A 26518-nucleotide genomic window follows, 5' to 3' on the forward strand; every position below is an offset into this window, starting at 1 on the left:
GTTCTCACTGCCATTCACATCAAAGGTGTACACGATTCAGACTAGAAAGGAAGATTGCAGAATGCCAGTTATTACGATACTCAAAATAGTAGAATGCCCAGGACTCATCAAGGACATTGGTTTCTTATTTCAATACATATTCTAGGCTCATTCATCCACATTCCTTACAATTCCTTCTTCTTTTTTATTTTATGTGAGTTGGCACAATGAGATCAATACGTGATGCAAGTAATGCTATTTAGAATCTGACTCTGCTCTCCCGACAGGGCTTGCCCCTGGTGGGGATGCTTCCACGCTTGGGTGGAGACGAATGGGGCAAGAAGCTATTTGGACTTATGATGCTGTTTACTAGTTTACTACTATTTTACTCTCTCCTTATATCTGTCCTCTATGATCCCATTGGCGGAGGAAGTGTACGTGCACACGAAGACTCCCGCCTTGAATAAATCTTTCTTGGTCTTAAAGGTCCCTTTGTTGCATTCCTTATTCAGTCCCTTATAAGAGACCACTCTAAACTGAAGGAGACTATTGGTGTTTGGAGCCCCTTTAGCGACGGGGAGCAAAACCGAGGGGGCGGGGGTTGAAGCAGAAAACCGGCAGTGAGTTCGGCAGAGATCCTCCCTCCCCCCGGTGCCTAGGCGCATCTCTGTTGAAAAGAGCACTTCCAAAGCTGCATTTGTGCGAATCCGAATCCAGAGGCGCACTTTTACAGGGAAATCGCCGAATAGCATTTCAGCCGGAAAACGAAACTCCTCCGTGGTGTAGGAAACGAAAGTCAGGAACGGACCCGTGTCAGCGGTGGCAGCGGCGGCAGCGGCAGCACCGTCCTCATTCCGGAATCCGCGACGTTGCCTGCGATGGACCTCTACAACACGGACGCCGGGCGGCTGGACAAGTTCATCTTCGACCATCTCCAGCCCGATCGGGTGTTCTTAATCGACGTGGGCAAGGCCATCAACCTCATCTGCAACTTCCTGAAGGAGAATTGCTTCAAAGATGCGGCCCCACCTCCGCCGCGGGTGCTGAAGGTGGTCAAGGTGGGTGATGCTGGCGCCTGGGCTTTGGCGGGGAGGGAGCTGTTGAGGGCCGGGGTCCCCCCCCCGCGGCGGGGGCAAGGCACATGAATCTGAACCAGTCAGGCCCATGCACAGGAGATTTACGGGGTGGGGTGGGGTCATACCTTCCAGAACTTCCGTGAAACTTCTTAGTTCTTTCTCATGTTCTCTTGAATATTTCATATTTGTCTATTATTTTTCTATCTTGTACTATTGTTAATAGATTTTCACTGATTCAATGAGTGGCTTTTAATATTATTTTATTTAATATTTATAAGGCGTTTAAAGCCACCACCACCACCCGTGCAGGGCCAGCCAAACAATTTGTTGTTGCTGGGATTAGTGGGGGTGGGAGGAGAAATTTTGTGTCCAGTAGCAGGTCTTAGAAGTGCTGTCAGGGAAAACAGCCATCCCTATCCCTAGCCATAATAATGGTACTTGAGAGCTGCTATTTCGGAGGGAGGGGTGGAGAGACTTGAAGGTGTGTGCACCCCCACCCCCCCATTTCATGGTCTGTTCCACTTGGATAATGCCTTTCCAGAGTGTGACAGGCCTGGTCAATTGGGAAGGCTCCCCAAGGTGGCCTAGGAAAAGAATACAATGCAACTCCTCTGGTGATGCTTCCAGCCTTCTTCTCCCAAGCGCCAATACTCATTTTGAGGTTGCTCTTCACCCTCTTCATCCAGCCTCCTACCTGACTAGTAGTGATAGGGTGATCAGCTGGTCAGCAGCATCCCTCAATTCCTCCTTGCACATCTGCTGGCCTTGTAATGGAAAGGAATCAGGCTTACAGAATACAAAGCTGTTGGGTGACCATGGGCCAATCACACACTCTCAGCCTAGCCCACCTCACAGGGTAGTTGTGAGGATAAACTGCTGGTAAAGAGAGCAATATAGAAGAAAAGGAGTCCATTTTCATACCCTGGTTTTCACTGCCTGAAGGAAGCGTCTTACAATTGCCTTCCTTTCCCCACATCAGACACCCTGTGAGATATGTGAGACTGAGAGAGCTCTGACAGGGCTAGTTGGTCAGAAGAACAGCAGTATCAGGGCTGTGATGAGCCCACAGTCACGCAGCTGGCTGCATGTGAAGGAGCAGGGAATCAAACCCAGCTTGTCATATTAGAAGCCGCAGCAATTAATCACTATGCCACATTGGCATAAGCCACTTTGGACCCATATTGGGGAGAAAGGTGGGGCATAAAATGCAATTAATTGAATATTGCAGGCATGAGGAAAGCCCTCCCCCTCCAGGTTGGCATCACAAATACTTATTGTCTCAGAGATTGCTCAGAATGCCCCTTTTGTTCTTAGGGCGTGTGCATGTGTGCACATGTGTGTGTGCAGGAAAGGGTGGCTTGTTGCAAGGATCTCTGTGCTTGTGTGCAAGAAGAAGGAAGCACAGCTCATTTCTGTCCTTTGCACAGAGACTCTTATACAAACACACCCAAGGTTCTCTGGGTAATGAACCATTAATGACACATCGCAGCACAATCCCACTCCATCCACAGTTCATTGCTGGAATGGGAAGGATAGCCAGTCACTGACAAGAGGTGTCCCCAGTTAGGCACCCTGGTGGTCCCTGCCACTGAGATGCAACCCTTCCTGCTCATGCTATGTAGACTCATGGTATGTCATTCTCCTTCACAGGGAGGCTCGTCAGGGAAAGGCACCGCTCTGAAAGGAGGCTCAGATGCCGATCTTGTGGTGTTTCTCAGCATCTTCAAGGAGTACAGGGACCAGGAACTTCACCGAAAGGAGATCATCCAGGAGATTCAGAGGAGGCTTGAAGAATTCAAGAACAAAAACCACCAGAACATAAATGTACTTTTTGAGGACAACAAGTGGCCAAGCCCACGTGTGCTCAGCTTCACGCTCTACTCTCGCGATTTTGAAAATTCCATTGAGTTCGATGTGCTGCCGGCCTTTGATGCTCTTGGTGTGTAACTTTGCAGCAGGGGTGGAGGATTCTTAACAGCTAGAATGGAGGGTAGTGGCAGCTTCTGAGCTCCCCCAACAGGAGTTTTAGTGCTCACGGCATTGCTCTTCCTGATTGCTCTCATTTATCCTTCAACCTGCTTTTTTACACTAGAGTAGCGATCCCCAACCTGTGGGCCGCAGACCACGTGTGGGCCGCCGACTAATTGGAGGTGGGCCGCGAAGCACGCCTTCTCCCCCCCCCCGGCCCTTTACTTCATCCCCCCTCCCCCCTGGCCCTTTACAACACACTTTGGGTGTCACTGTCTCCCATCACTCCCACATGGGACTATCTCGTTGGGGACCACTGCACTAGAGTGCTACTATAGCATCAAGTGTAATCGCTGAACAGTCTAATCAATAACCCACTGAAAGGCCTGCAGTACAGGAGGGTCTCCAAGTCTCCAGAGAGTGGCAGGCTCAAAATCTAAGGAATAAATATCTCCTTTAGCAGCATTCTAGATACATTTTGCTTCATTCTGTACCTTCTTGGTCTGATCTTGTTTTTGGTGATAGGCCAGGTAAAATGCATCAAGCCTTCCCCACAAGTGTACATTGACCTGATCAGCAGCAGCAGCAGCCGTGGTGGTGAGTTCTCCCCCTGCTTCACTGAGCTACAGAGGGACTTCATCATTGACCGGCCGACTAAACTGAAGAGTCTCATCCGCCTGCTGAAGCACTGGTACAAAGAGGTACAGCCGCTTGTCAAGATTGCACGGGCTTTGGTGCATAGCACGGTGCTCTGCTCTGAAATGTAAAGAGCCCTTAGTGTGTTGAACTTTGCCCATAGATTAGTGTGCTGCAGCTCTGGGTTTCAGCCATGTCACTCTCATTCAGATAAGAAGATGGCTCACTCAAAACAAAGGTCCATCTAGTCTAGTGTCTGCTTACAACAACTTTTCTCAACATTTTTACCATGAAGAAACCCCTGAACTGTTCTTCAGGCTTCAAGAACCCCCAGAAGTGGTGCGATCATGCTGAGTCTGCACTTACTTTCTTTATTCCATTGTCAATCCTGTTGAATTCAGATCGCTTTGAACTCGATTCTTCCTTCCCCCCCCATTGAAACAGGAAAGTCTTCTGCACGTGGGGAGGCTCAGAAGGGGGGGGGAGGCAAGCCTCTTTCTTTTTTTTCTTGAAGGGGGGGGGAGGAGCCAGGCAGGGAGCCTCTTTCTTTTCTTGGAGGGGAGGGGGAGAGGATCGAAAAAGGCAGAGGAGGGAGGAAAAATCCAGGACCGACAGAAGTTGAGAGAAATTAGGGGCTTCTCCTTTAAGGCAAGCGTGTCACATGACCAGGTGTGTCCTATCAGAGGTTCTCTACCACGGAGCTTTCTTTTCCAAATGGATATTGAGGATTTTCAGCACTCTGAGATATGGCACAATAAAGGTAGAGTCACTCCGAATCAATCCTTCTTGCTGCAGAAGGAAAATTAAAATTCCCCAAAATCCAAACGGAAATCGCATTCTGTGTAGAGGGCAGGGACTGAATCGATCTGGGGCTGGAATAAAAGCTCCATGCAGTTTACACCCAGGGCTATTTCTGCATAGCTTCCAAGACTGGGTTAGCCTGCCCCATCCAACTTGTTAACCGGTTACTATTACTAATCCATGAGTGGACCTGTCCAGATCCTAAGACACCTAAGTTTGTATTTTTGGACACATGAGTACATCATGCCTATTGGATTGTCTCTTACTTTTTTTTTTTTTGTATACTAGCATTGTGTGTTCTACTTCATATTCTTCCAGTAATGGGGCTGATTTTAAACATGTTTTTCTTGGGTCTGTGCCATCTGGACCTGGGGGACTGGTCCACTAACTGTCAATCCTTTGTCTTCTAAATTAAGTTTTCTACAGAAGCCCATGTATGTCTGTTCAGGAACAAGTTCTACTGTGTTCATTGGAACTTATTCCAAGGGGAAATGTGCATAGGATTGCAGCATTCATACCTGCCAAGGAATTGCAATTCAGGCATAGCGTGCATCTAGCATCTTCCTCAGGAAGCGCCAATATAAAGAATCCTCTATCTCCCTATCCTCCTTTTGCAATCCTTTCATTCTGCTGTTAATAGTCCTGTTTGGAGATATTTTACTACCTATTTTGGGTTGCTTTTAAATATGTTGTGGAATCTCTAGAGTGTGAAATATTGGTTCATTCCATTGTAATGAGTATACCCTGCAGATTCAATAACACTTCTTGCCTGGATCATTTCTCAGGACTGCCTCTATACATCTGGTTGATTCCACGACCAGCTGTTCCAAGGGACAATATTGTATTTGGAAAAATTTGTCTAATTCTCACACGCACAACCCTATATGCATGAACTCAGTCAATGGGGGAGGTAGGGTTGTGCAATGAGTAGAGTACTAAGCTGAGGTTGGGGAAACTTGGGTTCTAGTGCCCACTGACTCAAGATGTTCACTCGACTTTAGTAATAGTTGTTCTGTCTCCATATAAGCTGCCTTGTGAGCAAGAGGATGACAATGTACACAACCCCAAGCTCCTTGGAGGAAGGGCAGGAAGGGCAGAATCTACATCTAAATCATTAATAATTTAAGTCGTTTCTACACCATTGAAATAATTGTGTCCTCTGGTTGATCCCCCAATTATTTATGGCTACCGAAGGATCGCTTTCTCAAATAATGTAATAATCACTTTCTCAAATAATTTCTGTTTTCTGATTGGCTATTTTGGCTAAGAATTATCATTGGCTGTATTTGGATGTGTGACACAGTTTACTAATGTAACAGAATTAATGTTTTCTATATATTCCCACGGTCATGTAAGGAGTTCTTACTCTGATGAAGAGTGCTTGCACTTGAAAGCTCACGCCCTGAATAAATCTTTGTTGGTCTTAAAGGTGCTACTGGACTCTGATTTTAATGTGCTACTTCAGACCAACACGACTACCCATTTGAATCACTTCCCGAGTGTAACAGCAAAAGCACCCCCCTCTGTCCCCCCCCCCGTGTGCAGCTCCTAATGCATTGTTCAGATTACATAACAGAAATCAATAGAACCTTTCACATTCTAACACCCCAATTTCCCCCCCCCTCCTCTCTTTCATAGTATGTGTGTGTACGGTACAAGTCACTCCCTCCGAAGTATGCCCTGGAGCTGCTGGCTGTCTATGCCTGGGAGCAAGGAAGTAGGGAGACAGATTTTAACATGGCAGAAGGATTTCGGACAGTCCTTTGGCTCATCCAGCAATACAAGCGGCTCTGCATATTTTGGACCACGTTCTATGACTTGCAGAATGAGACCCTCAAACAATACCTGAGGGGCCAGCTCCGGAAGACCAGGTCAGTTTCCCATGTTCTTTCATGATGTTTGCAGCTGAGTGTAAGGACACCCTTGTGTACCTGCCATGCCCTTTTTCAGTTTCCAAAGATCACTTCCAGGCTTTCTCTGGAGGTTCTTTTTTTTAATAATTTTATTATTTATTATTATATGAAGCATTTACAGAAAAATTAAGAAAAAAGCGACCAGCTGATATGGTTTGCCATCCTCTTTTAACATACATATTCAGATCCCCTCACATTCCTAATCTAGAAGTTTTTACCATTTTTCTTAGCAAAGTGATTGTTAATACATATGAGAATATGATCTATTATAGGAATATATTCTGTTATTATCTTAAATGATATAAGGTCAGTCCCCTTCATAAATTGGCCCTGACCTAAGAGGTACTGCTGCCGTCTTGTTGATACCTATGAACTATAGTTTGTCATCCTCTTTTAGCATACATATTGGCATACATATTCAGTTCCCATCACATATTGATCCTGATCTAGAAGTTATTACCATCTTTTTGAGGAGAGTAATTGTTGATACATATGAGAGTATAATCTATTATAAGGATATATTCTATTATTGCCTTAGATGATATAAAGTCAGTTCCCTTCATATATTGGTCCTGTCCTAAGAGTTACTGCTGCTGTCTTCCCCACAGGAAATCAGGAGAATACTCCACTGTTGTACTCATCCTTCAGGTGGTCGCATAAAATGAAATTGTGTTTTTTTCCATAGTAGGGTGTTTCTGATTGTCCTTCTGTCAGGGCCAAAGAAGTCTCTTACTTGATTCTTGCTTGCAGTCGCCTTTGAGTCGCTCTGTATACTTTATCTATCTGGATCTCTTCCTCTGGTCGCTCAGAAATATAGCTTCCTGGGTGCTGTCGCTTTTGAATAGACTCTTTTTATTTTGCTGAACCAAATCACTTCCTGCTCTAAATAGACTTCCAGGTTTTCGGTGCTTTCCTTCCTTAAATCTGTTTTCCCAAGTTCTTCAAAGGTACTTTGAGTTTTTATATCTCTAGCTCTCTTTCCCTCCTGTTGATTAACTTCCAGACATTGAAGTTTCGTTTGATTTATTGTTGGCTGAGCTGCGTCATCAGCTGGTCTCTCCAGACCATGGGCTCCGTCCAAAAGCTCCCCCTTAATCCCACGGATTTCCTTTTCCAGCTTATTGACTGCTTTCAGTATCTTTGAGTTTCCTTCGCATAACAAATGGAAAAGCTGTGCCTTAGTTAATTCTTCCATAGTTCTAGGCAGTCACAAACTATAAACAGAAAGTCTCGCGAGGTCTCGCGGGAGCACGAGCGATCCCAAATTATCAGTTTGTCGATCTCCGTATCAAGTCAAATTCCCCCACTGAACTTTCACCAACAAATCTTCAAAGCTCTCTCTTTGTTTGGTTAGTGGGTATAATTAGCTGGGAGTCTCTCACTCGACGAAAGAGGGAATTCACTTGTAAATTGGTTGAGGGGGGGGGAAGAGCTTGTGGGAGAAGAAAGAGAAAAGCCAGAAAGCTTTCAATCCTTACTGTTGTAGACTTCAGCTTCTGTCAACGCTCCTGTCAATCTGGTAAAAGATGGTCTGGGAAGAATGTAAGGTCAGCTGGTCGTTTCAAGCTTGTAAAGTTGTTTGTGACAAGGGCGCCATCGTGACCTTGAGCACACGCCGCTGTTGATCTGGGGAGCTCGGTCCCCCTACCTCCCCACAGATCTGTAGGACCCTCAGGATGCCGTTCCCGGTTCCTGGGGCGACTGGCGAGCAGATTTGCGTATCTGCTCAGGTCTGCCAGGTGCAGATGCTCCTGACCCTCGGCATGGCTTAAGAGCCGGGCAGAAGCCCAGCTAGTACGGCGCCATCTTTAGTCGTTCTCTCTCTCTGGAGGTTCTTGATGGCCCCGAGAGGGTTTCCCAAATGGGTGGTTAGTTATTTTTAAACATTAACATTTATCATGAGATATGACCATATATAGACATGTTGAACCACCCTTCCCTCCCAAAATGGCCAATGATGGATCTGGAGGGTTGGGAAGGAGAAGGGCCCTGGGGGGGGGGGCATGCACACAGCCATGCTGCCAACTATATTCTGCACGATTGCACCATTACTGGGGTTTCTCAAAGCCTGAAGAGTGTTTCAGTGGATCCTCAATGGTAAAGAAGTTGAGAAAGTTGCTGTATTCATTTCCTTTGGAAATTGTGCAGATCTGTATTTCAAATGGGGCAATATAGCAGGTCTCAAATGCAATCACCAGGTCATTATCAATGGGTAGGCTTGGCAGGTGCAGCCTACCAAACTATTTTCCATCTATCAGAGGAATGTGAGCATCATGCTTTCCACGGAGATGTGATGGGTCTTTCTCCTCTTCTCAGCTGTGATTGAGTGAATTGAAAACTTAACACAGCCCGTGGTGCCATGGGCGCCGCAGACTAAATAAAGCCGTAAGGGCTTAGGGGGAGGAGTTAGGGCGGTCAATGTAAGGGATGAGGAAGGGTGCCGATTGGCCCCTTCCTCCGGCCAATTCCCGCCCTGCCGACAAGGGAGCAACTGCGAGCCGCGCAGAGTGCCTCGCCTCTCGCCGTGTGAGGCCGCCAGCCAAGGGAGCCCCCACCAGCCGTGCTGCGTGCGACTGCCGGGGGCTCCCTTGCCTAGCGCCCGCTGTATTTTTATTACAGCGGGCTTGATTACTAGTATATTTATATTTAAGGGGATTGCCCAGTCTATCTGCATATCCATTGTACCTACTTGGCTACATATTTTATATTAACAAAGCCCCTTTTAAAAATGGGTGTGGAACAGTATGGAGCAGCACACTCTGCAGGAGACCTGGTGGCCACCCAAAGGGGTACGTGGGACCATTGAGGGTGAAGGTGGGAGGACTCCTGCAGAGCAGGGCAGGTGAGCTCTGTGGCCACGTCAGTATGCTCTGCAGGATCCCTCCCAGTGTCTGTCTCACCAGCACTGGCTTGGCATAGGCAGCACAGACTTTTGGTGCTTGGATCATGGCCAGATGTCCTCCATAGTCCTGGAGGAAGATGGGAGCACAGGATGGTGAGGCAGAGCACTGTGGCAGAGCATGGCTAGGCAGCCTCTCCTGCCCTTCCAGCTGCCAGGAGCTCAGGCAAGGTGGTGTGGTGGGGCATACCCAGCTGGGTTCCCTTGCCCTGCCTGTAGCCATTGTCCTCCCCAGCTTTGTAGTTCACCTCACTTCCTGGAGGCTGCTCATCCTCCTTTGAAATACTGGGAAGCAGTATGCAGGAGGAGGAGGACCAGGGCAGGGAAGACCCTCTGATTGGCCCTCAGTGGGGGAGTGCCCACCCGGAGAGGCCCAATCGGAGGGCTGGCAGGTCGTTGGAACTACCATTCACATTTTATATGGTATGATGATGGTGATGGTGATGTTTCATAAATAATAATGTGTGTCATAAATAATAATGCTATATAATTACTTATTCCACCTTCATTTGAAGAATTTTACTTATTCCTAGAAAAACATCACTACCTCTACTTGGTTGTCAGACCAAGGCTTGTGTTCAGTGCTTTAACCATTGCAGCTCATTGGTTGTTTCTGGATTTCAGACCTGTGATCCTGGACCCAGCTGACCCAACTGGACTCCTGGGGCAAGGCAGCCGCTGGGATCTACTTGCCCGAGAAGCTGCAGAATGTCTCAGTCAGAAATGCTGCACAAACAACTATTCAGTCCACCACTGGGATGTGCCGGTGAGACACAATGAACAGAATACTCCCCTTGAGGCCCAGGTGGATCAGGGAGATCTGTCCGTCCGTCCATCCATCTGTCTGTTGATCTATCGATCAGTGTGTACTCAGAGGGGTACACATCATTTTGTACAAGTCTCATATAGTATAGTTAAAATGGTTCATTAACATTTAAATTTAGTTTGAATGACAATTTAGATTAATATTAGTAGCAACAGTCCCGGTTTTAGAGTGGCCTATAACAAAGCTGAAGGTGGCCTATAATATTAACAAAATACTTTAAAAGCACTAAAAACATAAAATGAAAATTGAAATATTCCATAATGTCCAGTAACTAAGAAGATTTTGTTCATTGATTTGTTATTGAGATTTATAAGCCAACTCTCTTGAGCCCGTCATCTCAGGATTATAGATAAAAACCATTATAGAATAAAAAAAACAATTAAATAGTTAAATACAATAAAACTACTAAAGTTTTATTGGTAGCTCTATTCAGATACCCATCAAGAGTGCCAAGAAGGTGACCCATCCCAGCAGGGGGCAGATGATCAGTTCAGTACAAAATATCAGGTTTTCAGGAGTATCTACTTGCCTGAGGAGAACCTCTTTAACTTCTGTCATTTCCTCTTGCTTTTATTTATCAGTTACTATTCAACTTCAGGGTTCAGCCATCGTCCAAACCAGGGGTAGTCAAACTGCGGCCCTCCAGATGTCCATGGACTACAGTTCCCATGAGCCCCTGCCAGTGTTTGCTGGCAGGGGCTCATGGGAACTGTAGTCCATGGACATCTGGAGGGCCGCAGTATGACTACCCCTGGTCCAAGCCCTCCTTAAAAGGAAAACAATCACCTGAATCCCTTAGAGTAGCAGTCCGCAACCTTTTTCCGGGCCAAGGGGTCGGGGGAGAGGGCGACCCGGGGCACGTGCAAATGCACCCAGAGGGGGGCACAAACGTGCATGCGCGGCAGCTATATGCATGCGCGCATTTGCGAAACTGCCGCGCAAGTGTGCGTTTGTGCCGCCGGCCACGCTTCCCTCTCCTCCCCTTCCTGCAACAAGAAGCGGCTGATTTGCTTGCTGCCTGGTGACCTCGCTGCGAGGGGGGGGGCGGGGAGAGGGAGCCACAGCCTGCTGCCGAGGCTCTTACGGCCCGGCACTGCGCTGTGGACTGGGGGTTGGGGACCACTGCCCTAGAGGAACACAAAGGAAAAAAAAAATAAAAGCTCTCATGTTAAGTACACAAATACAGAACATCTTTGCTTACATTGTGTGTTTCAAGTATATATGTTAATAGCTGTAGAGTTTAACACTGAATTCCAGAAACTTCCAAGGGATCAGTTCCCTCTGTACTCAGGGGGAACCGTTTCCTTATGGCAGGTGGGGTTCGTGATGGAGAAGGTCCCGACATCCTTGTTGGGATAATGAATACATCATTTTTTGTGTGTTCTTATTTCACTGTCAGGTGGAGGTGAAGATGGAGGAAGAGCAGTCCTACTGCACCATACTCTGAGGACACCCCTTGCAGTCTCATCTAATCGGATGCTGTATCGGTGTATTTGGGATGGGGCATTCTGTACTGCCATTTTGCAGAAAAAAGAGAAACGCCATTTCAAGGACTGGGTTTCACATCGCTGACTGGCTAACTGTAGCCTGTGGAAATACATCAATGTATTCAATGTTTCTTATTTCTTAAGAATGAATCAAGATATTTCATGCCTTGATTCTAATACTCTTGCAGCCTTGATCTTGCAATCACTAATCCACAGTAGGAGCACTAAAGGTTTGTTTGCCCAAACCTAACTTCTTGTTCTGCAAGAATCATTCTGGGTGCACTAACTAGAAAGGGATTCCAGACCATACCTGGCATAGCCACTTGCTGATCACTTTTTCCAGGGTGAAATTTAAGCAGATTTTGAGTTTTTAATTTCTGCAAACTCCTCACCTTCTTGCTCAGCATTTTAAAACTGGGGAGTTGAACCTGGGACTCAAGGATCCTCACCTACAATCTAACCATTACAGCACACTGACTTTCACATTAGATTTTCTGTGGTGTTCACACACTTGCTTCCTCCTGAGGGAATTGCCTCTGTTCCTGTGGCAACTTCCATGGAACTAAACCTACTTCAATCCTGTCTGTTCACTACTCACATGATGTTTATTAGAAAGGCAGTGAAAAGTGCAAGGAAGGGATTTCTGCATTCTCAGAGGACATTCTAGGATTTGCAAAGAATTATTTGCAAATAGGATCCAAACTGACTATCCCAATCTCATCAGATCTCAGAAACTAAGCAGGGTTGGGCCTCATTAGTATTTGGATGTGAGGCCACAAAGGAAGCCCAGGGTTGCGCTGCAGAGGCAGACCACCTCTGAAAGTCTCTTGCCTTGGAAACCCATAAGCTGGCTGAGACTTGGCAGTACATTTCACCACCACGTACACCCGAAAGGCTCTCTTTCTTGGAGCAATGAGGATTCAGGATGCACTTTGCCTTTCAGGACCTGTGAAATGCTGAAATTCATTGAAGGAAAAAATGACCACAGAAGAATCACAGAATCATAGTGTTGGAAGGGACCTCCAAGGTCCTCTAGTCCAACCCCCTGCAGAATGTAGGAAATTCACGATATGACTATCTTGATTCCTGAACAGCTGATCGTGTTCAGAAGGTAGGAGGGGTGAGTTAAGGTTGAAGGGAGGCTTATGCTATGGAGATTTCTTGATTGGTGCTCTTCTGTGCAAACACTACACACGTGTAGTGCAAACACTACGCATCATATATAATCACTGATCTGTCTTGCTTGTTCTTTTCTCTCCAATGGCACATGAGTCTATCTGTGCCTTCCCTGCATGGTCTGACACTATATGCATTTCTGAATTGGAGGACAGTTCATAAGCACTCCTTGTCAATTATCAACCCAGTGACTTGAAGTTTTTTTCCCCCTGCTTAGTAAAAACAGAATTATCACTAAAGAAATGGGGATTTTCAAAGACACTATATTTAATCTATTTTGGGTTCCTTTCTGGTTTTGCTCATGTTGATCTTGCTGGGGAAAATATTATGTCCTCTCAGTTCTGTGATTTAATACGGTCCCTTGATTGGTTCTCTAAATCTTAAAAGATGATCCAGACTAGTTCAGATCTTTACAAATGTTTATGATTTTGTGCTGCTGAGCATAGCGTATTTCTTTAGCTTGTTAAAAAGTAATCAAAAAATAAAAGAATATTGTACAATATGAAGTCTCGCTCTTTGTCGACCCATGTAATCTAATAAAGATAGTGTTTCAACTGTTGTGCCCATGAGGCTAGACAACTGTAGAGTGTGCTGTGGGGGGGCTGCCCTTGAAGACAGCTCAGAAACTTCAGTTAATAAAGTGTGGCTGCCCAGTGGCTGAAGGAAGCTAGTAAATTCTTCCCTACTGAGAACATGAAACAGCCACAGCGGCTGCCAATTTCAAGGTGCTGGTTTGCACCTTTGGCTTGCTGGACTATGTCTCCTAGTATGAGTCCTCAAGTGCTACAGGGAGTTAGGATGGTTTCTTTCCAGACTTCCTTGGGCTTTTTCAGTACGGGCCCTGTCCTTGGGTTGCCAAGAGAAATGTGGAAGCTGAACTATTTAAAACTGGTTCTCAGCGTGGGTGACTGACCATTCTTGTCTGCATAAGCATTGAACCTGCTTGGCTACATATATTAGTACTAGTGGCGAAGCCTGTTTAAAAAATGGGTGTAAAGCAGTGTGGGGCAGCGAGGATGATGCATTCTGCAGGAGCCCCGGTGGCCACCCAGAGTGGTAGGTGGGACCGTGGAGGGTGAAGGGAGGAGAGCTCCTGGGGCCAGGTCAGTGCACTCTACAAGATCCCTCCCGGCGCTTCCCTCACTGGCTGTGGCTGCACCGTTCCATCGTTATATTATTTTATTATATTGTTATACTGTTACATTATTCTGTTATATGGCTACAACCACTGTTATTAATTACTGTATGTTTTAACGAAGACTGTTTCATGTATCGTTGACTAGTTTTAATGTAAACCGCCCTGAGCCTTCGGGGAGGGCGGTATATAAATCTAAATAAATAAATAAATAAATAAATAATAAATGGTCAGCATAGCCTTTTGGTGCTTGGATCATTGCCAGATGTCCTCCAAAGCCCTGGAGGAAAATGGAAACCCCCTAGCAGCCAGGAGCGCAGGCATGGTGGTGTGGTGATGCACACCCAGCCGGGTTCCCTTGGCCTGTCAGTGATCAGTGTCTTCCCCAGCTCCTGAGTGCCGGTCTGTGCTACAGCCCTCTGCAATCACACACCTCATGCTGAGCCATGCAACCACAACCCAAACACCACACCCAAGCATCCTCATGTCCTTCCAGAACCAACAACTCCTGTCTTACTTTGACCACCCCACACTCTAGCACCCCTTCTATTCCAGGACACAACGGGCTTTGCCCCTAGTGTGGTAATATTAAAATAATTGTTTCTACACACACTTCAAACCTGCCTCTGGAAATGTGGCCAGAGGGCTGCCCAGCCTCTTCATTGAGTCACAATGAAGCCAAGACACCCGCCCCAACCTCACAATGCTCCTTGTCCCTGAGGTCATAACACCGCCACCTATGAAAGACCACCGTTTCTGGTCTCCCTTCAGAGAAAGCAATCCCTCCCCAGCAAAGTGATTTCCTCCCCAGCCCTGGGGTGGGGCGATTTTCATGTTGTTCTCCCTTTACAGGAGCCAAGGGAATTACTCTCTCTCAAAGAGAGGCAACCTGCCAAAGGCAGAAGACAGCGTATGGTGAGTTTTGCCTTCTAGCAGTGCCTTCACCCCACTGCTGTTTCTCAGGTGTCCCTCCCCTATGGGCACCACGGCAGTACCCTCTAAGAGAGGCAACCTACCGAAGACAAGAAGACAATTGGGCTGTTCTGTCCCCCCTCCCCCCAGTCAGGAGGCAGTTAAAAGAAGACACTAGCCACTGGCAAGAAAACAAGAAGAGGACAGGATGCCAACATGTTCCTGGTTGTCAGTGCAGTGTAAGAGATGCCTGATGGGGTAAGGTCAGGCCTCTGCCCACCATCTTAACCAGACGGTGGAGGCTGCTTCTAGCCAGCTTCCTGATTTGGAGTCCAAAAGGTATTTCTTCCCTGGGAAGTTGCCTAAAGGGTCTGGAGTCCCAGGTTTTTTGCCTTCTCTGCACTGCCTGCACCTTTTCATGTATTCTCCCCTGTGGGAGACATGGCAGTACCCCCTTTTTTAAGTGAGGCAACCTGCCGAAGACAAGAAGACGATAAGGCTGCTCTGGCTGCCCTCTCAAATTGGGATGCAGCTGAAGGAAGGAAGATTGGCAGGAAGACAAGAAGAGGACGGGTTGCCAACAAGTTCCTGGTTGTCCATATAGTTTCAGAGAGGCCTGATGGGGTAAGTTGAGTCCTGTGCCCACCATTTTAGGCAGACTGTGCAGGCTGCTTCCAGCTGTCTTCCTGAGTTGGTGCTGAGAAGGAATCTTTCCCTGAGACAACACCCTAAAGGGCCTGGTGGACCCAGATTCTTTGCCTTCTCTGGCCTGCCATCATCCAACCTCTAGTTTCTTGTATGTTCTCCCCTACGGGACCCATAGTCAAGAACTCAACCTGCAGGCAGCTGAAGAAGATGCTGGCCATTGGTAAGAATTGTAGAAGAGGACAGGTCACCAACAATTCCTGGTTGACTGTGCAGTGTTAGAGAGGCCTGATGGGGTAAGGTCCGGCCTTTGCCCCCCATTTTAAGCTGTGCAGGCTGCTTCCAGCTGTCTTCCTGAGTTGGTGCTGAGAAGGTATTTCTTCCCTGGGAAGCTGCCTATAGGGCCTGGGTCCCAGGCTATTTGCCTTCTCTGCACTGCCTTCACCCCACCTGCTGCCTTTCATGTGTCCTCCACTATGGGAGGCATGGCAGTACCCTTTCTCTAAGAGAGACAACCTGCTGAAGACAAGAAGACAATCAGGCTGCACTCACAGCCCTTCCCAATTGGAAGGCAGCTGAAGGAAGGAAGATGGCAGCCCTTGGAAAGAAGGGAAGAAGAGGACGGGTTGCCAACAAGTTCCTGGTTGTCCCTGCAGTTTCAGAGAGGCCTGAAGGGGGTAAGTTGAGGCCTCTACCCACCATTTTAAGCAGTCCGTGCAGGCTGCTTCCAGCCAGCTCTCTTAGTTGGAGCTGAGAAGGAATTCTTCTCTGGGACACCAACCTAAAGGGCCTGGTGGACCCAGGTTTTTAACCTTCTCTGCACTGCCTTAATCCAACCTTTACTTTGTTATATGTCCTCCCCTATGCGAACCACAGAGAAGAAGACAATCTGGAGGCAGCTGCAGAAGATGCTGGCCATTGGTAAGAGGAATAGATTCCTGACTGTCCCTGCAGTTGTAAAGAGGCCTGATGGGGTAAGATCAGGCCTGTGTCCACCATTTTAAGTTAGAACGTGCAGGCTGTTTCTAGCTGTCTTCCTAAGTTGGTGCTGAGAAAGGTATTTCTTCCCTGGGAAGCTGCCTAAAGGGTCTGGGGTCTCAGGTTTGTTCCCTTCTCTGCACTGCCTTCATCCAAACTGCTGCTTTTCACATCTCTTCCCTTGTGGGAGACATGGCAGTACCCTTTTTTTAAGTGAGGCAACCTGCCGAAGACAAGAAGATGATCAGGCACCTCTGGCTGCCCTCCCAAATTGGGATGCAGCTGAAGGAAGGGAGATGCCAGAGATTGGCAGGAAGACAAGAAGAGGATGGGTTGCCAAAAAGTTCGTCGTTGTCCCTGTGGTGTTAGGCCTGATGGGGTAAGTTGAGTCCTGTGCCCACCATTTTAAGCAGACCATGCAGGCTGCTCCCAGCCAGCTCCCTTAGTTGGAGCTGAGAAGGAATCTTTCTCTGGGACAACACCCTAAAGGGCCTGGTGGACCCAGGTTCTTTGCCTTCTCTGGCCTGCCATCATCCAACCTCTAGTTCCTTGTATGTCCTCCCCTACGGGACCCATAGTCAAGAACTCAACCTGCAGGCAGCTAGGCAGCTGAAGAAGATACTGGCCATTGGTAAGAATTGTAGAAGAGGACAGGTCACCAACAATTCCTGGTTGACTGTGCAGTGTTAGAGAGGCCTGATGGGGTAAGGTCCGGCCTTTGCCCCCCATTTTAAGCAGACCATGCAGGCTGCTTCCAGCTGTCTTCCTGAGTTGGTGCTGAGAAGGTATTTCTTCCCTGGGAAGCTGCCTATAGGGCCTGGGTCCCAGGTTATTCGCCTTCTCTGCACTGCCTTCACCCCATCTGCTGCCTTTAAGGTGTCCTCCACTATGGGAGGCATGGCAGTACCCTTTCTCTAAGACAACCTGCTGAAGACAAGAAGACAATCAAGCGGCACTCGCTGCCCTTCCCAATTGGAAGGCAGCTGAAGGAAGGAAGATGGCAGCCCTTGGAAAGAAGGGAAGAAGAGGACGGGTTGCCAACAAGTTCCTGGTTGTCCCTGCAGTTTCAGAGAGGCCTGAAGGGGGTGAGTTGAGGCATCTGCCCACCATTTTAAGCAGACCCTGCACGCTGCTTCCAGCTGGCTCCCTGAGTTGGAGCTGAGAAGGTATTTCTTCCCTGGGACACCATCCTCAAGGGCCAGGTGGACCCAGCTTTTTGCCTTCTCTGCCCTGCCTTCATCCTCTAGTTTCTTATATAACCTCCCCTCCAGAATCCATAGGAAGAAGACAGTCTGGAGGCCGCTGAAGAAGATGCTGGCCATTGGTAAGAAGAGTAGAAGAGGATGAGCCACCAACAATCCCTGGTTGTCCCTGTGGTGTTAGGGAGGCCTGATGGGGTAAGGTCAGGCCTGTGCCCAAGATTTTAACCAGACCGTGCAGGCTGCTTCCAGCTGGTTGCCTGAATTGGAGCCGAGAAGGAATTTTTCCCTGGGACTCCACCCTAATGGGTCTGGTGGACCCAGGTTTTTCGCCTTCTCTGCACTGCCTTCATTGGTCAGCTGCCCCATCTTAGATGGCAGCTCACACAATGAGTCAAAATGTGGGCCATTAAATCTAATTTGAACAAAATCTAATAAACTTCCATAATTTAACGTATCACATTGGTCCTGTGTCTTTTTCTACCAGCTAGAATTCCCTCCTGCAATGTGCTGAGGATTCTGTCCTTTGTTGGGTCAAAGACCCCTTACAATGGAGCTTAGGGAGGCCTGGTGAGGGGGGGGGGGTCTGCCCTAGCCATCCTTTCAGCCAGGCTGTGCCAGTTTATTGAGCTGCACAGAGTCCAGGTACAGGATGAGGTATGTGATGGTTTACATTCACAACTAGGGGCCAATCCTGTTGCATTCAGGAATACAATGGGTGCTAGATTGGGGTGTGTGTATGGAAGAACTCTGCGATTGGCCTCTCTCCCCCCCGGGACCTGGAAAGGCTGCAGGCTGGGAGCCCCCAGGAAGGGAACTCACTGGCAGGGGCAGCTCTTACACAGCAGGGATCTGCAGCCCCTGAGGGAAGTGGAAGGAGGAGGGGTGGTCAGGGGTGGGGGTGGAAGGCTGGCTGCTGGACAGACAGGCAAGCCAGTTGGAGGAGGAGGCACTCAGGGGAGGGGAAACCACCCTGAGTGGGTGTTAAGCCCTGAGTGGCACTTAAGCCATGAGACACGCTCCTCCTCCAAGCCCTTACTAATAATATATTGTGTAGAACAGATGGTAGCAGCATTTCTATAATGCTATAGGTGCAATGCTTACCACCTTCTGTGACCTAACAATATGTGAGGATGTTTGGGCTACCCTATTACCCTAGGCTCAGTCTGCCCCCTTCATGGGTCCCACAGGGTGTGGGTCCTACAGGGTGTGGAGATCCAAAGGAATGACACCAGAGCCAGGCATTTGTAAAAAGGAAATTAAGATATATTCTAAGGCTATGTTATCAACATGCAGGAAGTCAGAATAACACAGTGTGACAGAGTACAAAGGTGAGTCCAAATTTAAGTAGAGCCCTACTTTGCCCTATAGCTGGAAAGTGGGTATAGATAAAGTCCTGTTCTCTCTAGAAATACTTTGTACACAAATTCAGAGTCCATTCCAGCGGTCTTTGCAGTTGGACAGGGATCTCACAGTTAGGTTCCTGAACAAAGCAACATCCCACAGTTATAGTTAATCATACTCAGATGTGACAGAGCTGGGACAATGGAGATGACCAAATGAAGAAGAAGAGTTGGTTCTTATATGCCGCTTTTCTCTACCCAAAGGAGTCTCAAAGCAGCTTCCAATCACCTCCCCTTCCCTCTCCCCACGACAGACTAAATAGGCCTCATTACAAGTTGAATGTGGTTTAATAACTACCCAATCAGGAGGACCGGAGTGGAGCAAGTCCTTTCCACTCAAAGCCCCCTTTGTTTGCTACCAGTTCTTAGAAGCCTGTGTCTTCTGCCATGATTGATGGTGGGGTTTGGTCACTTTGCTCATCTTGGCAGTTTGTATCCATTTTTCACTTTCTCTTAGTTTCTAGAATGTGGAGGCCTCGCACAGCTGCAAGGTCATTCTCCTGTCTAGCTTCTATCAACACCCCATATTGGCTGTTTTCCCAGAACCTGAACCTGGCAATGTCTTGTTATGTCTCCCTTTGATACCTATGTTGCCAAGTGCTCCTGGCAGGGGTGATGGTGGTCTTATAATGTATTGCTTGGCCTGAGTGACTCAGCTTGGTCTAAGACAGGGGTAGTCAAACTGCGGCCCTCCAGATGTCCATGGACTACAATTCCCAGGAGCCCCCTGCCAGCGAATGCTGGCAGGGGGCTCCTGGGAATTGTAGTCCATGGACATCTGGAGGGCCGCAGTTTGACTACCCCTGGTCTAAGAGTTCTGTATGATACAGCTTGCAATAAAGAACTTTCAAAACAAGAGGGTTTCTTATTTACAAGTCTGGGATTCTGACAGCCAGACCTTTCAGAACACTCCCTCTGTTACGGGGAGAGGAAGGTGATTATAAACTGCTTTGAAACACCTGAGGCCTGATGGATGACTGTGGACTATTCCCAATTCTCACAGAGCTCTCTCAGCCCCACCTCCCTCACAGGGGGTCTGTGATATATAATACAGAACTTCAGAACCTTCCAAGTAGCCAGTTTCTGTGTATTCGGGAGGATCACTTGACAAAATGGGATGAGGGAAGTGGAGAGAGCAAGGCAGTTCTAGAATTGTGGGATTCAGAGATATTATGGAATATTGGATTAATAGACTTCTTCCAAACCATTATCAAATGCCGAAACACAAGAAAATCTCCCATGCCTCTTGAATGCTCTAGTGGGTTTGTTTGAAATCTGTGAGTGGGTTTACTGATATCATGTGGTGGGACCTAGGCTGAAAGCATTCATGCATTCATGCATTCATTCATTGTTGCCTTACTTCCTAAAGAGCTCAAGGTGCCTTACAATATTATTAACAAACTAGAATTAAAGCCCGTTGTAGCTGTAAATACAATGAGTGCTAGCATGGGGGAGGGTGGAGTTATAGAAAGAGATTCAAAAACAGAGAGGAAAGAGGGTGATAGAAATATAGAGAGACTAGCCATAACGCTTGCTGTATGCAGGGATTCAACGGGCACTACAGGCCTCCCCACTCTGTTCCTACTCACTGGCGGCCGTAGACGTGTCGCTGGGTTCTGCCCTATGGGCGGCAGTGAGCCCCACCGCAGGCAGGCCCCGGACATTGCCCATCTTTGCCAAAGCCATGGGCCCTTGCTGGCAACTTGGCAGCATAGCCCTCTGCAGTGGCAAGCCCCAGCGGGGGCGGCAGGCAGTTCCCACATGTTGCCCCTGTGGGGCCACCTCTTCCAGCGGCCCTGCTTCGGCATGGCAGCCACCACGCGGAGGGCCAGGCAGGCGAGTGGAGGTCTTTCAGGCTCTTCGGCCAGTACCTGTGGATGCCAGGGCGGGCGAGCTACACACGGCTTGCTGCTAGGGGCCAGACCTTTAGTGACCAGCGCAATCCTGCAAAGCTGGGTGCCCGTATTGGCCTGCATTTCAGGTCCCCAGGCAAAAATGGCTGCTTTGGTCGGGTGACTGTGTAGTATTGCATCCAACTGAGGTTTAGGGATGCCAACCTCCAGGTGGGGTCTGAGAGTTCCCCCGTAGTACGGCTAATCTCCAGGCAGTTAGGCAGAAGGGAAAACTCTCCCCGCCCACCCACCTTACCTGTGCCCCATCAAAAGGAATGCACGTGGCTATAGACACCTCTTGGCTAGCACAGTCTGTTGCTTGGCTGGTGATGTCTGCCCTTCACCCAGCAGGCCTCAGGTGTTGCGAAGCTGTGTACAATCACCTTCCCTTCCTCTACCCATAACAGACACCCTGTGAGGGAGGTATGGCTGAGAGGTTGTGGCAGGGAGGGTTGCGGGCCCTTTAGAGTCTCCTGCCATTCCTAACCTGGAGGTGTCCCCCTTGGGGGTGATGCCAAAGAAGGTGCCTGGTGAATTCCACCCTGATGGCAAAATGTGATATCAGATCCGCCTTTCATCTGTTACCTGTCCACCCGGAAGATTTTTGCCTTTTGGGTTCAAGTTCGATGGCAGGTGGTACTTTGACTTTTGGGAGTCAGCATCCAGGAGTATGCCCTTCTTCCAAGGAAGTCAGGGGTTTACCCCTTCCCTACTATATGCTCACAACAGCCCTGTGAGGTAGGCTAGGGTGAGAGAGGCCCAAGAGTGACTGGAATCCATGAAGTTTTGCTTCCGCATCTCCCCCGCGCCCGACTCTCTAATTACCACCGCGCCACCTGGGCTCACCACCAACAAAACAATCTCACACGGACTGTGTTTATGACCTTCGCGGGCAGGGAAAAAGATGCAGACGGCCAGACGGGTCGCTGGCTGCTCATCGCACCGGCTCCCGGCTCAGTTTCGTTCCCCCCCCCCCTTGTTCCGCGGAGGAAAAGGAAAGTGAAACCGGGAGGGTTCCGACACAGACTTGCGGTTTTGTTTCTTCAAAGGCCCCGCCTCGTTGCTGGGGACCGAGAAGGGCTTAAGAAGAGCTTCGGAGTCCGCAGCGTCGCAGCCAGACAGCTGGTCCGTGGACGACTCAGTGCCCGCCTGCCGCCTTTCCCTCTCGCTTCTCCGCGCACCCAAGATGGTAAGGAGGCAGCCAAAGCGTGCTTGGGGGGGGGGGGGTCCTGGCGGCTTCCAAGCCGGCTTCCAAGCCGGCCGGAGGGGCAACCGTCGCTTGACGCGGTGATTGACAAGGAGGATTTAGGCTGCTTTGGGCTGATCCTGCGTTGAGCAGGGGGTTGGACTAGATGGCCTGTATGGCCCCTTCCAACTCTATGATTCTATAAAAAGGGTGGGAGAGGGGCTGGGGGGCGGCATCGCAGTTTTATTAAAATCCACGAGTTTGGAGGCTCAGCGCAAAGTGGAGGGGGCGATGCGGGAACAAGAACATGTTCCCTGCGCCGAAAGGTTTTTTTCTGGTAGTGCAGCACAAGGAAGGCAGGCAAGGCTTCGACTTAGCGTGTTCAAGAACTAAACACAAGGTTTTAAAACAGGGGTAGTCAAACTGCGGCCCTCCAGATGTCCGTGGACTACAATTCCCAGGAGCCCCTGCCAGCGAATGCTGGCAGGGGCTCCGGGGAATTGTAGTCCACGGACATCTGGAGGCCTGCAGTTTGACTACCCCTGTTTTAAAAATACTATATTGTGTTTATTGAGGGGCACGTATGTAAGTGATATACTAGCAGTGAAAAAACAAGAACATTGCATAATATTCCTAACACAATATGCTCATAAGAATGGCAAAGTTCTAAGACAGAGTTTCTAAGTCCATAATGTAGGTTGCAGGTACACGAAGGTTACCGATGAAGGTTTCCCCAAAATCTGAACAAAACGATATTACAATTGAAGTCCTTTAGGTGGGGCTCTGTACACATAAACCAACCAAAAGAAAATGGCAATTTATTAATAAGCCAATTGGGTTACTATTGTCAAGGTAGATGAGCCAGTTCTAGGACAGGAGATGGAATGCTGACTTATCTAACCCAAGGCCCGTTCTCAAAACAAATTAACTGGGAGCATCTGAAGCTGGTTACCTTATCAGTGTACAGGACAGTGTAGCCTTCTCAAGGGCACAGTTGCAGCTAATTGACAATACAAACTTGCACTAAAGGAAGTAAAGTCTTTCTCATGCGGCCCACTAAAGAATTCACAGGGCCAAAGCATGAACCAAAGTTTCACAAACATGACTGGGAGCCATTATTTCACTACACAGCTGGCTTTAAGTTGAAGACTGCTTTGTAAAAAGATTGATAAGAAACTTGGGCGATGGAACAGCTGGATTCCAGAAGCATTTTAGAGACCAACAAGATTTTTGGGGTATAAGCTTTCAAGAGTCAGAGCTCTCTTCATCAGATCTCCTTGTGCCAGATGTTTCTGACAAAGGGTTTTGGCTCTCAAAAACACACCAAGAATGCTTGTCTAGAAGGTGACAGGAACCCAAATATAGCTGTTCTATTGCAGACCAACACAGCTATCCTCTGAAAAATTGCCTTGGGGGATGGAGCAGCAACATCTGATTTTAGGAAGGTGTAGGTTGGGGCATGTCTGGGCTTGTTCTTGTGCCTACACATCTGAAGTCTTCATGCCATTTTGCCTGGTAGAACCAATCAGAACATAGCCAAGCTAGAATCCTCTAGAACAGGGGTAGTCAACCTGTGGTCCTCCAGATGTCCATGGACTACAGTTCCCATGAGCCCCTGCCAGCAATGCTGGCAGGGGCTCATGGGAATTGTAGTCCATGGACATATAGAGGACCACAGGTTGACTACCCCTGCTCTAGAATATTACCCCACTGCTCTGATTCTCCCCCTCCCAGTCTATGGCTCACCAGGTCTCAAACTTGATGATAAGAGGCCTGTGGGCTGCAAGATGGAAAATAGAAATGATATTAACCCTTGAGAGGAGAAATTAGTGCTTTGCCTGACACGGGGCATTTCTGAAAGCTTTTATGTACTTGTCAGGTCTGCTGCAATCCTGCTATTCTCAAAAATTAAAATATGTTTCAGTGTCATAAGGATTTATTCAGAATATCTGCAACATGGACTATTTCTGTTTTAACACTTGAGAGAATCCTAAGCATAGATAAGTGTTGGGTAAGAGCTTTTCTGGCATCCCAAATTACAATTCTTAAGATTAATGGTATAACCCAATATCAGTATAGATATCCTATAACTGGCCATATTGAACTGTTGCTGCTGCTGTGCTCACATACCCTTCCCAGACTTAACTGCTCTGAATCAAGTTGATTCTGTACTCTAGAGCAGGGGTAGTCAACCTGTGGTCCTCCAGATGTTCATGGACTACAATTCCCATGAGCCCCTGCCAGCGTTTGCTGGCAGGGGCTCATGGGACTTGTGGTCCATGAACATCTGGAGGACTACAGGTTGACTACCCCTGCCCTAGAGCAGCCATGGTGGTGCACCTGAAATACTTTTCAGGCTTTGAGGGACCACAAAAGTGATGTCAGCTGGCCATGCCCTCGCCATGCTCCCCATATGCAAATTAAAAAATGCCAATAAATATAAAAACCAGCCCCCATTTCCTTACCCCACCACACTTTGCCTGCAATGCCCCATACGCAAATAAGAAATGCTAATAAACATAAAAACGAGCCCCCATCTCCTTATCCCACCACACTTTGCCTGCTACGACCCATATGCAAATAAAAATTAAAATATGCAAATCAATATATGCTTCAACCCAATCAAGACAGCCCTGGTGCCTAGCAGAAGACCCACAGGGCCAATTTGATGCCAGCAGTGCTGCTGCAGAGATGGCTGCTGGCTCCATGCGGCCGCCATCTTGGAATCCCCCATGCTGTGGTAAATCTGAGGGGTTCTTGAAGTACACTGCTGTATCCTGATACCCTGGTTGAAAAACCCTGCCTTAGAGAGTTCAAAGGGGCTGTGTCCTTCTTAGGCTCCCTTGCCAACTTTTCTATCTTTTGCTCTTTCCTTTCCTCAGGCCTTGAGCTTGAACGTGAAACTGCTGACGGGAGAGGTGTACTCCCTGAACATGGCTGCCAACAGAACCATCTGGGATCTCAAAATCCAAATTGCCCAGAAATCAGGAGTGCCACCATATCAGCAGAAGCTGGCCTGCCAGAACAACAGTCACCTTAACCTGCGTGATGGGGTCCAGCTCTCTGCGTTCGAGCTGCAGTCTGGAGACACCATCATGATGGTGGTCAAAAATGAAGAGTCCATAACCATCTTCCTGAAGAATGACAAGGGCAGGACCAGCACATACGAGGTCTTGCCTTCAGACAAGGTGGACGTCTTCAAACAGCGGGTCCAGCAACGAGAGAGCATCCAGTCACAACAGTTCTGGCTGACTTACGACGGGAGGTCTTTGGAGAATGGCCATAAACTATCAGATTACAACATCGCCCCGCACAGCACCATCTACTTAAACCTGCGCCTGCGTGGTGGCTGGACTGGCCGAGCAGGCCTCTTGAGCTCAGATTTTTAAAAATCAGTGCTATTTTGGGGGGGGAAGAGGGACACCCTAGTCATTTATTCCAATAGTAATGCATACAAATTCATGCACATGCAGCCTGTTGTTGCATGCAAATTTCTGTGACCTGGGAGTAGCGATTTCAACCGTTGCATGAGAAGAAGGTTGGAGGTTCTCTGGCCTGCTCTTGCAGGGAGGCATCTTAGAAACTGTTTCTTCCTTCTAAGGCTGAAATAAACTTCTTGCCAGTATTATCTCTCTTGGGAGCCTGACTTGGGGGATAGGTGGTACCACTTCAGCAACTTACTTTCTGTTAACTCTGCACCGACTGACAGTAGCTGGCTTTCACTCCAGTCTCTTCTCCAAGGCTTGGCTGCCTGGCCATCCGATGCTGATCAGTGACGGCCCCAACCAGAACCGCCCAGGACACCAGGTCATCTTGGCAGATAAAGGACACGTCTGGCACAGGACACTGTCTGTTACTGCACATTTGAGGTCTCCCAAGTGGGAAGACCCACCCCACAGTGTGCAAGCCACTTAAAAAAGAGTTTGTGTCAGTTCTGAATTTTTCTCTTGCAGCCAAACAAAATAGTTCAAACATCATCCAATTCCCTGTTTGGTCCTGTTTAAATGCTTCTGTATTGTAACCCTGTTGATGTTGTTTTCTCCATTCCTGTATTCCATCGAAGCAACTTTTAGCTGCTGTCATATTAATAAAAATTTTAAAAAATCACAAAAAGACTGTCTGGTATTCTTCCTGTTTACGCAGATTTCTGAGACTTCTATTTTGCTGCCTCGTCATTCAGCCCCATTGTATCATTATCTGGGTCATCGGATTGTTGCACAGCTTGCAAGCTTATGACTTCAGGCTGGGTTCTGAGATCTCGGTCTGAACTCACATTTTTGCTCATCTGCTGGCATTCCCCCACTTAGCACTGCCCAGAGCCTGGGCCTTTCCCACTGTGGCTCCTGCACTGCATTCCCGTATATCTACATAAACAGAGGGAGCTTTCCGGGCTTGTCCTTGCTCTTA

General features: G+C 48.1%; 2 protein-coding genes across 2 annotated transcripts; both read left to right on the plus strand.

Moving 5' to 3' along the window:
• Window positions 1-511: 511 nt before the first annotated feature.
• Window positions 512-14129, plus strand: LOC143822303 (2'-5'-oligoadenylate synthase 1-like). Its single transcript, XM_077307275.1, has 6 exons — window positions 512-1037; window positions 2706-2994; window positions 3549-3724; window positions 6099-6331; window positions 9897-10038; window positions 11498-14129. Exons 1-6 carry the CDS (start codon window positions 858-860, stop codon window positions 11543-11545), a joined length of 1068 nt encoding a protein of 355 aa, XP_077163390.1. The 5' UTR covers window positions 512-857; the 3' UTR covers window positions 11546-14129.
• A 532-nt stretch (window positions 14130-14661) lies between these two features.
• ISG15 (ISG15 ubiquitin like modifier) lies at window positions 14662-26224 on the plus strand. Its single transcript, XM_077307277.1, has 3 exons — window positions 14662-14811; window positions 21975-22114; window positions 24994-26224. The coding sequence occupies exons 2-3, from the start codon at window positions 22112-22114 to the stop codon at window positions 25498-25500; spliced, it is 510 nt and encodes a 169-aa protein (XP_077163392.1). The 5' UTR covers window positions 14662-14811; window positions 21975-22111; the 3' UTR covers window positions 25501-26224.
• Window positions 26225-26518: the final 294 nt, after the last annotated feature.

This window comes from Paroedura picta, chromosome 13 (assembly GCF_049243985.1).
Source record: "Paroedura picta isolate Pp20150507F chromosome 13, Ppicta_v3.0, whole genome shotgun sequence".
Classification (NCBI taxonomy): Eukaryota; Metazoa; Chordata; class Lepidosauria; order Squamata; family Gekkonidae; genus Paroedura; species Paroedura picta.

Excerpts from the sequence above, each read along its gene's own strand:
- LOC143822303 (XM_077307275.1), top strand. The coding sequence starts at position 858 with ATGGACCTCTACAACACGGACGCCGGGCGGCTGGACAAGTTCATCTTC. Across the intron at positions 2,995-3,548 it reads GCCGGCCTTTGATGCTCTTG|GCCAGGTAAAATGCATCAAG; the intron begins GTGTGTAACTTT and ends TTTTGGTGATAG. Across the intron at positions 10,039-11,497 it reads TCCACCACTGGGATGTGCCG|GTGGAGGTGAAGATGGAGGA; the intron begins GTGAGACACAAT and ends TTTCACTGTCAG.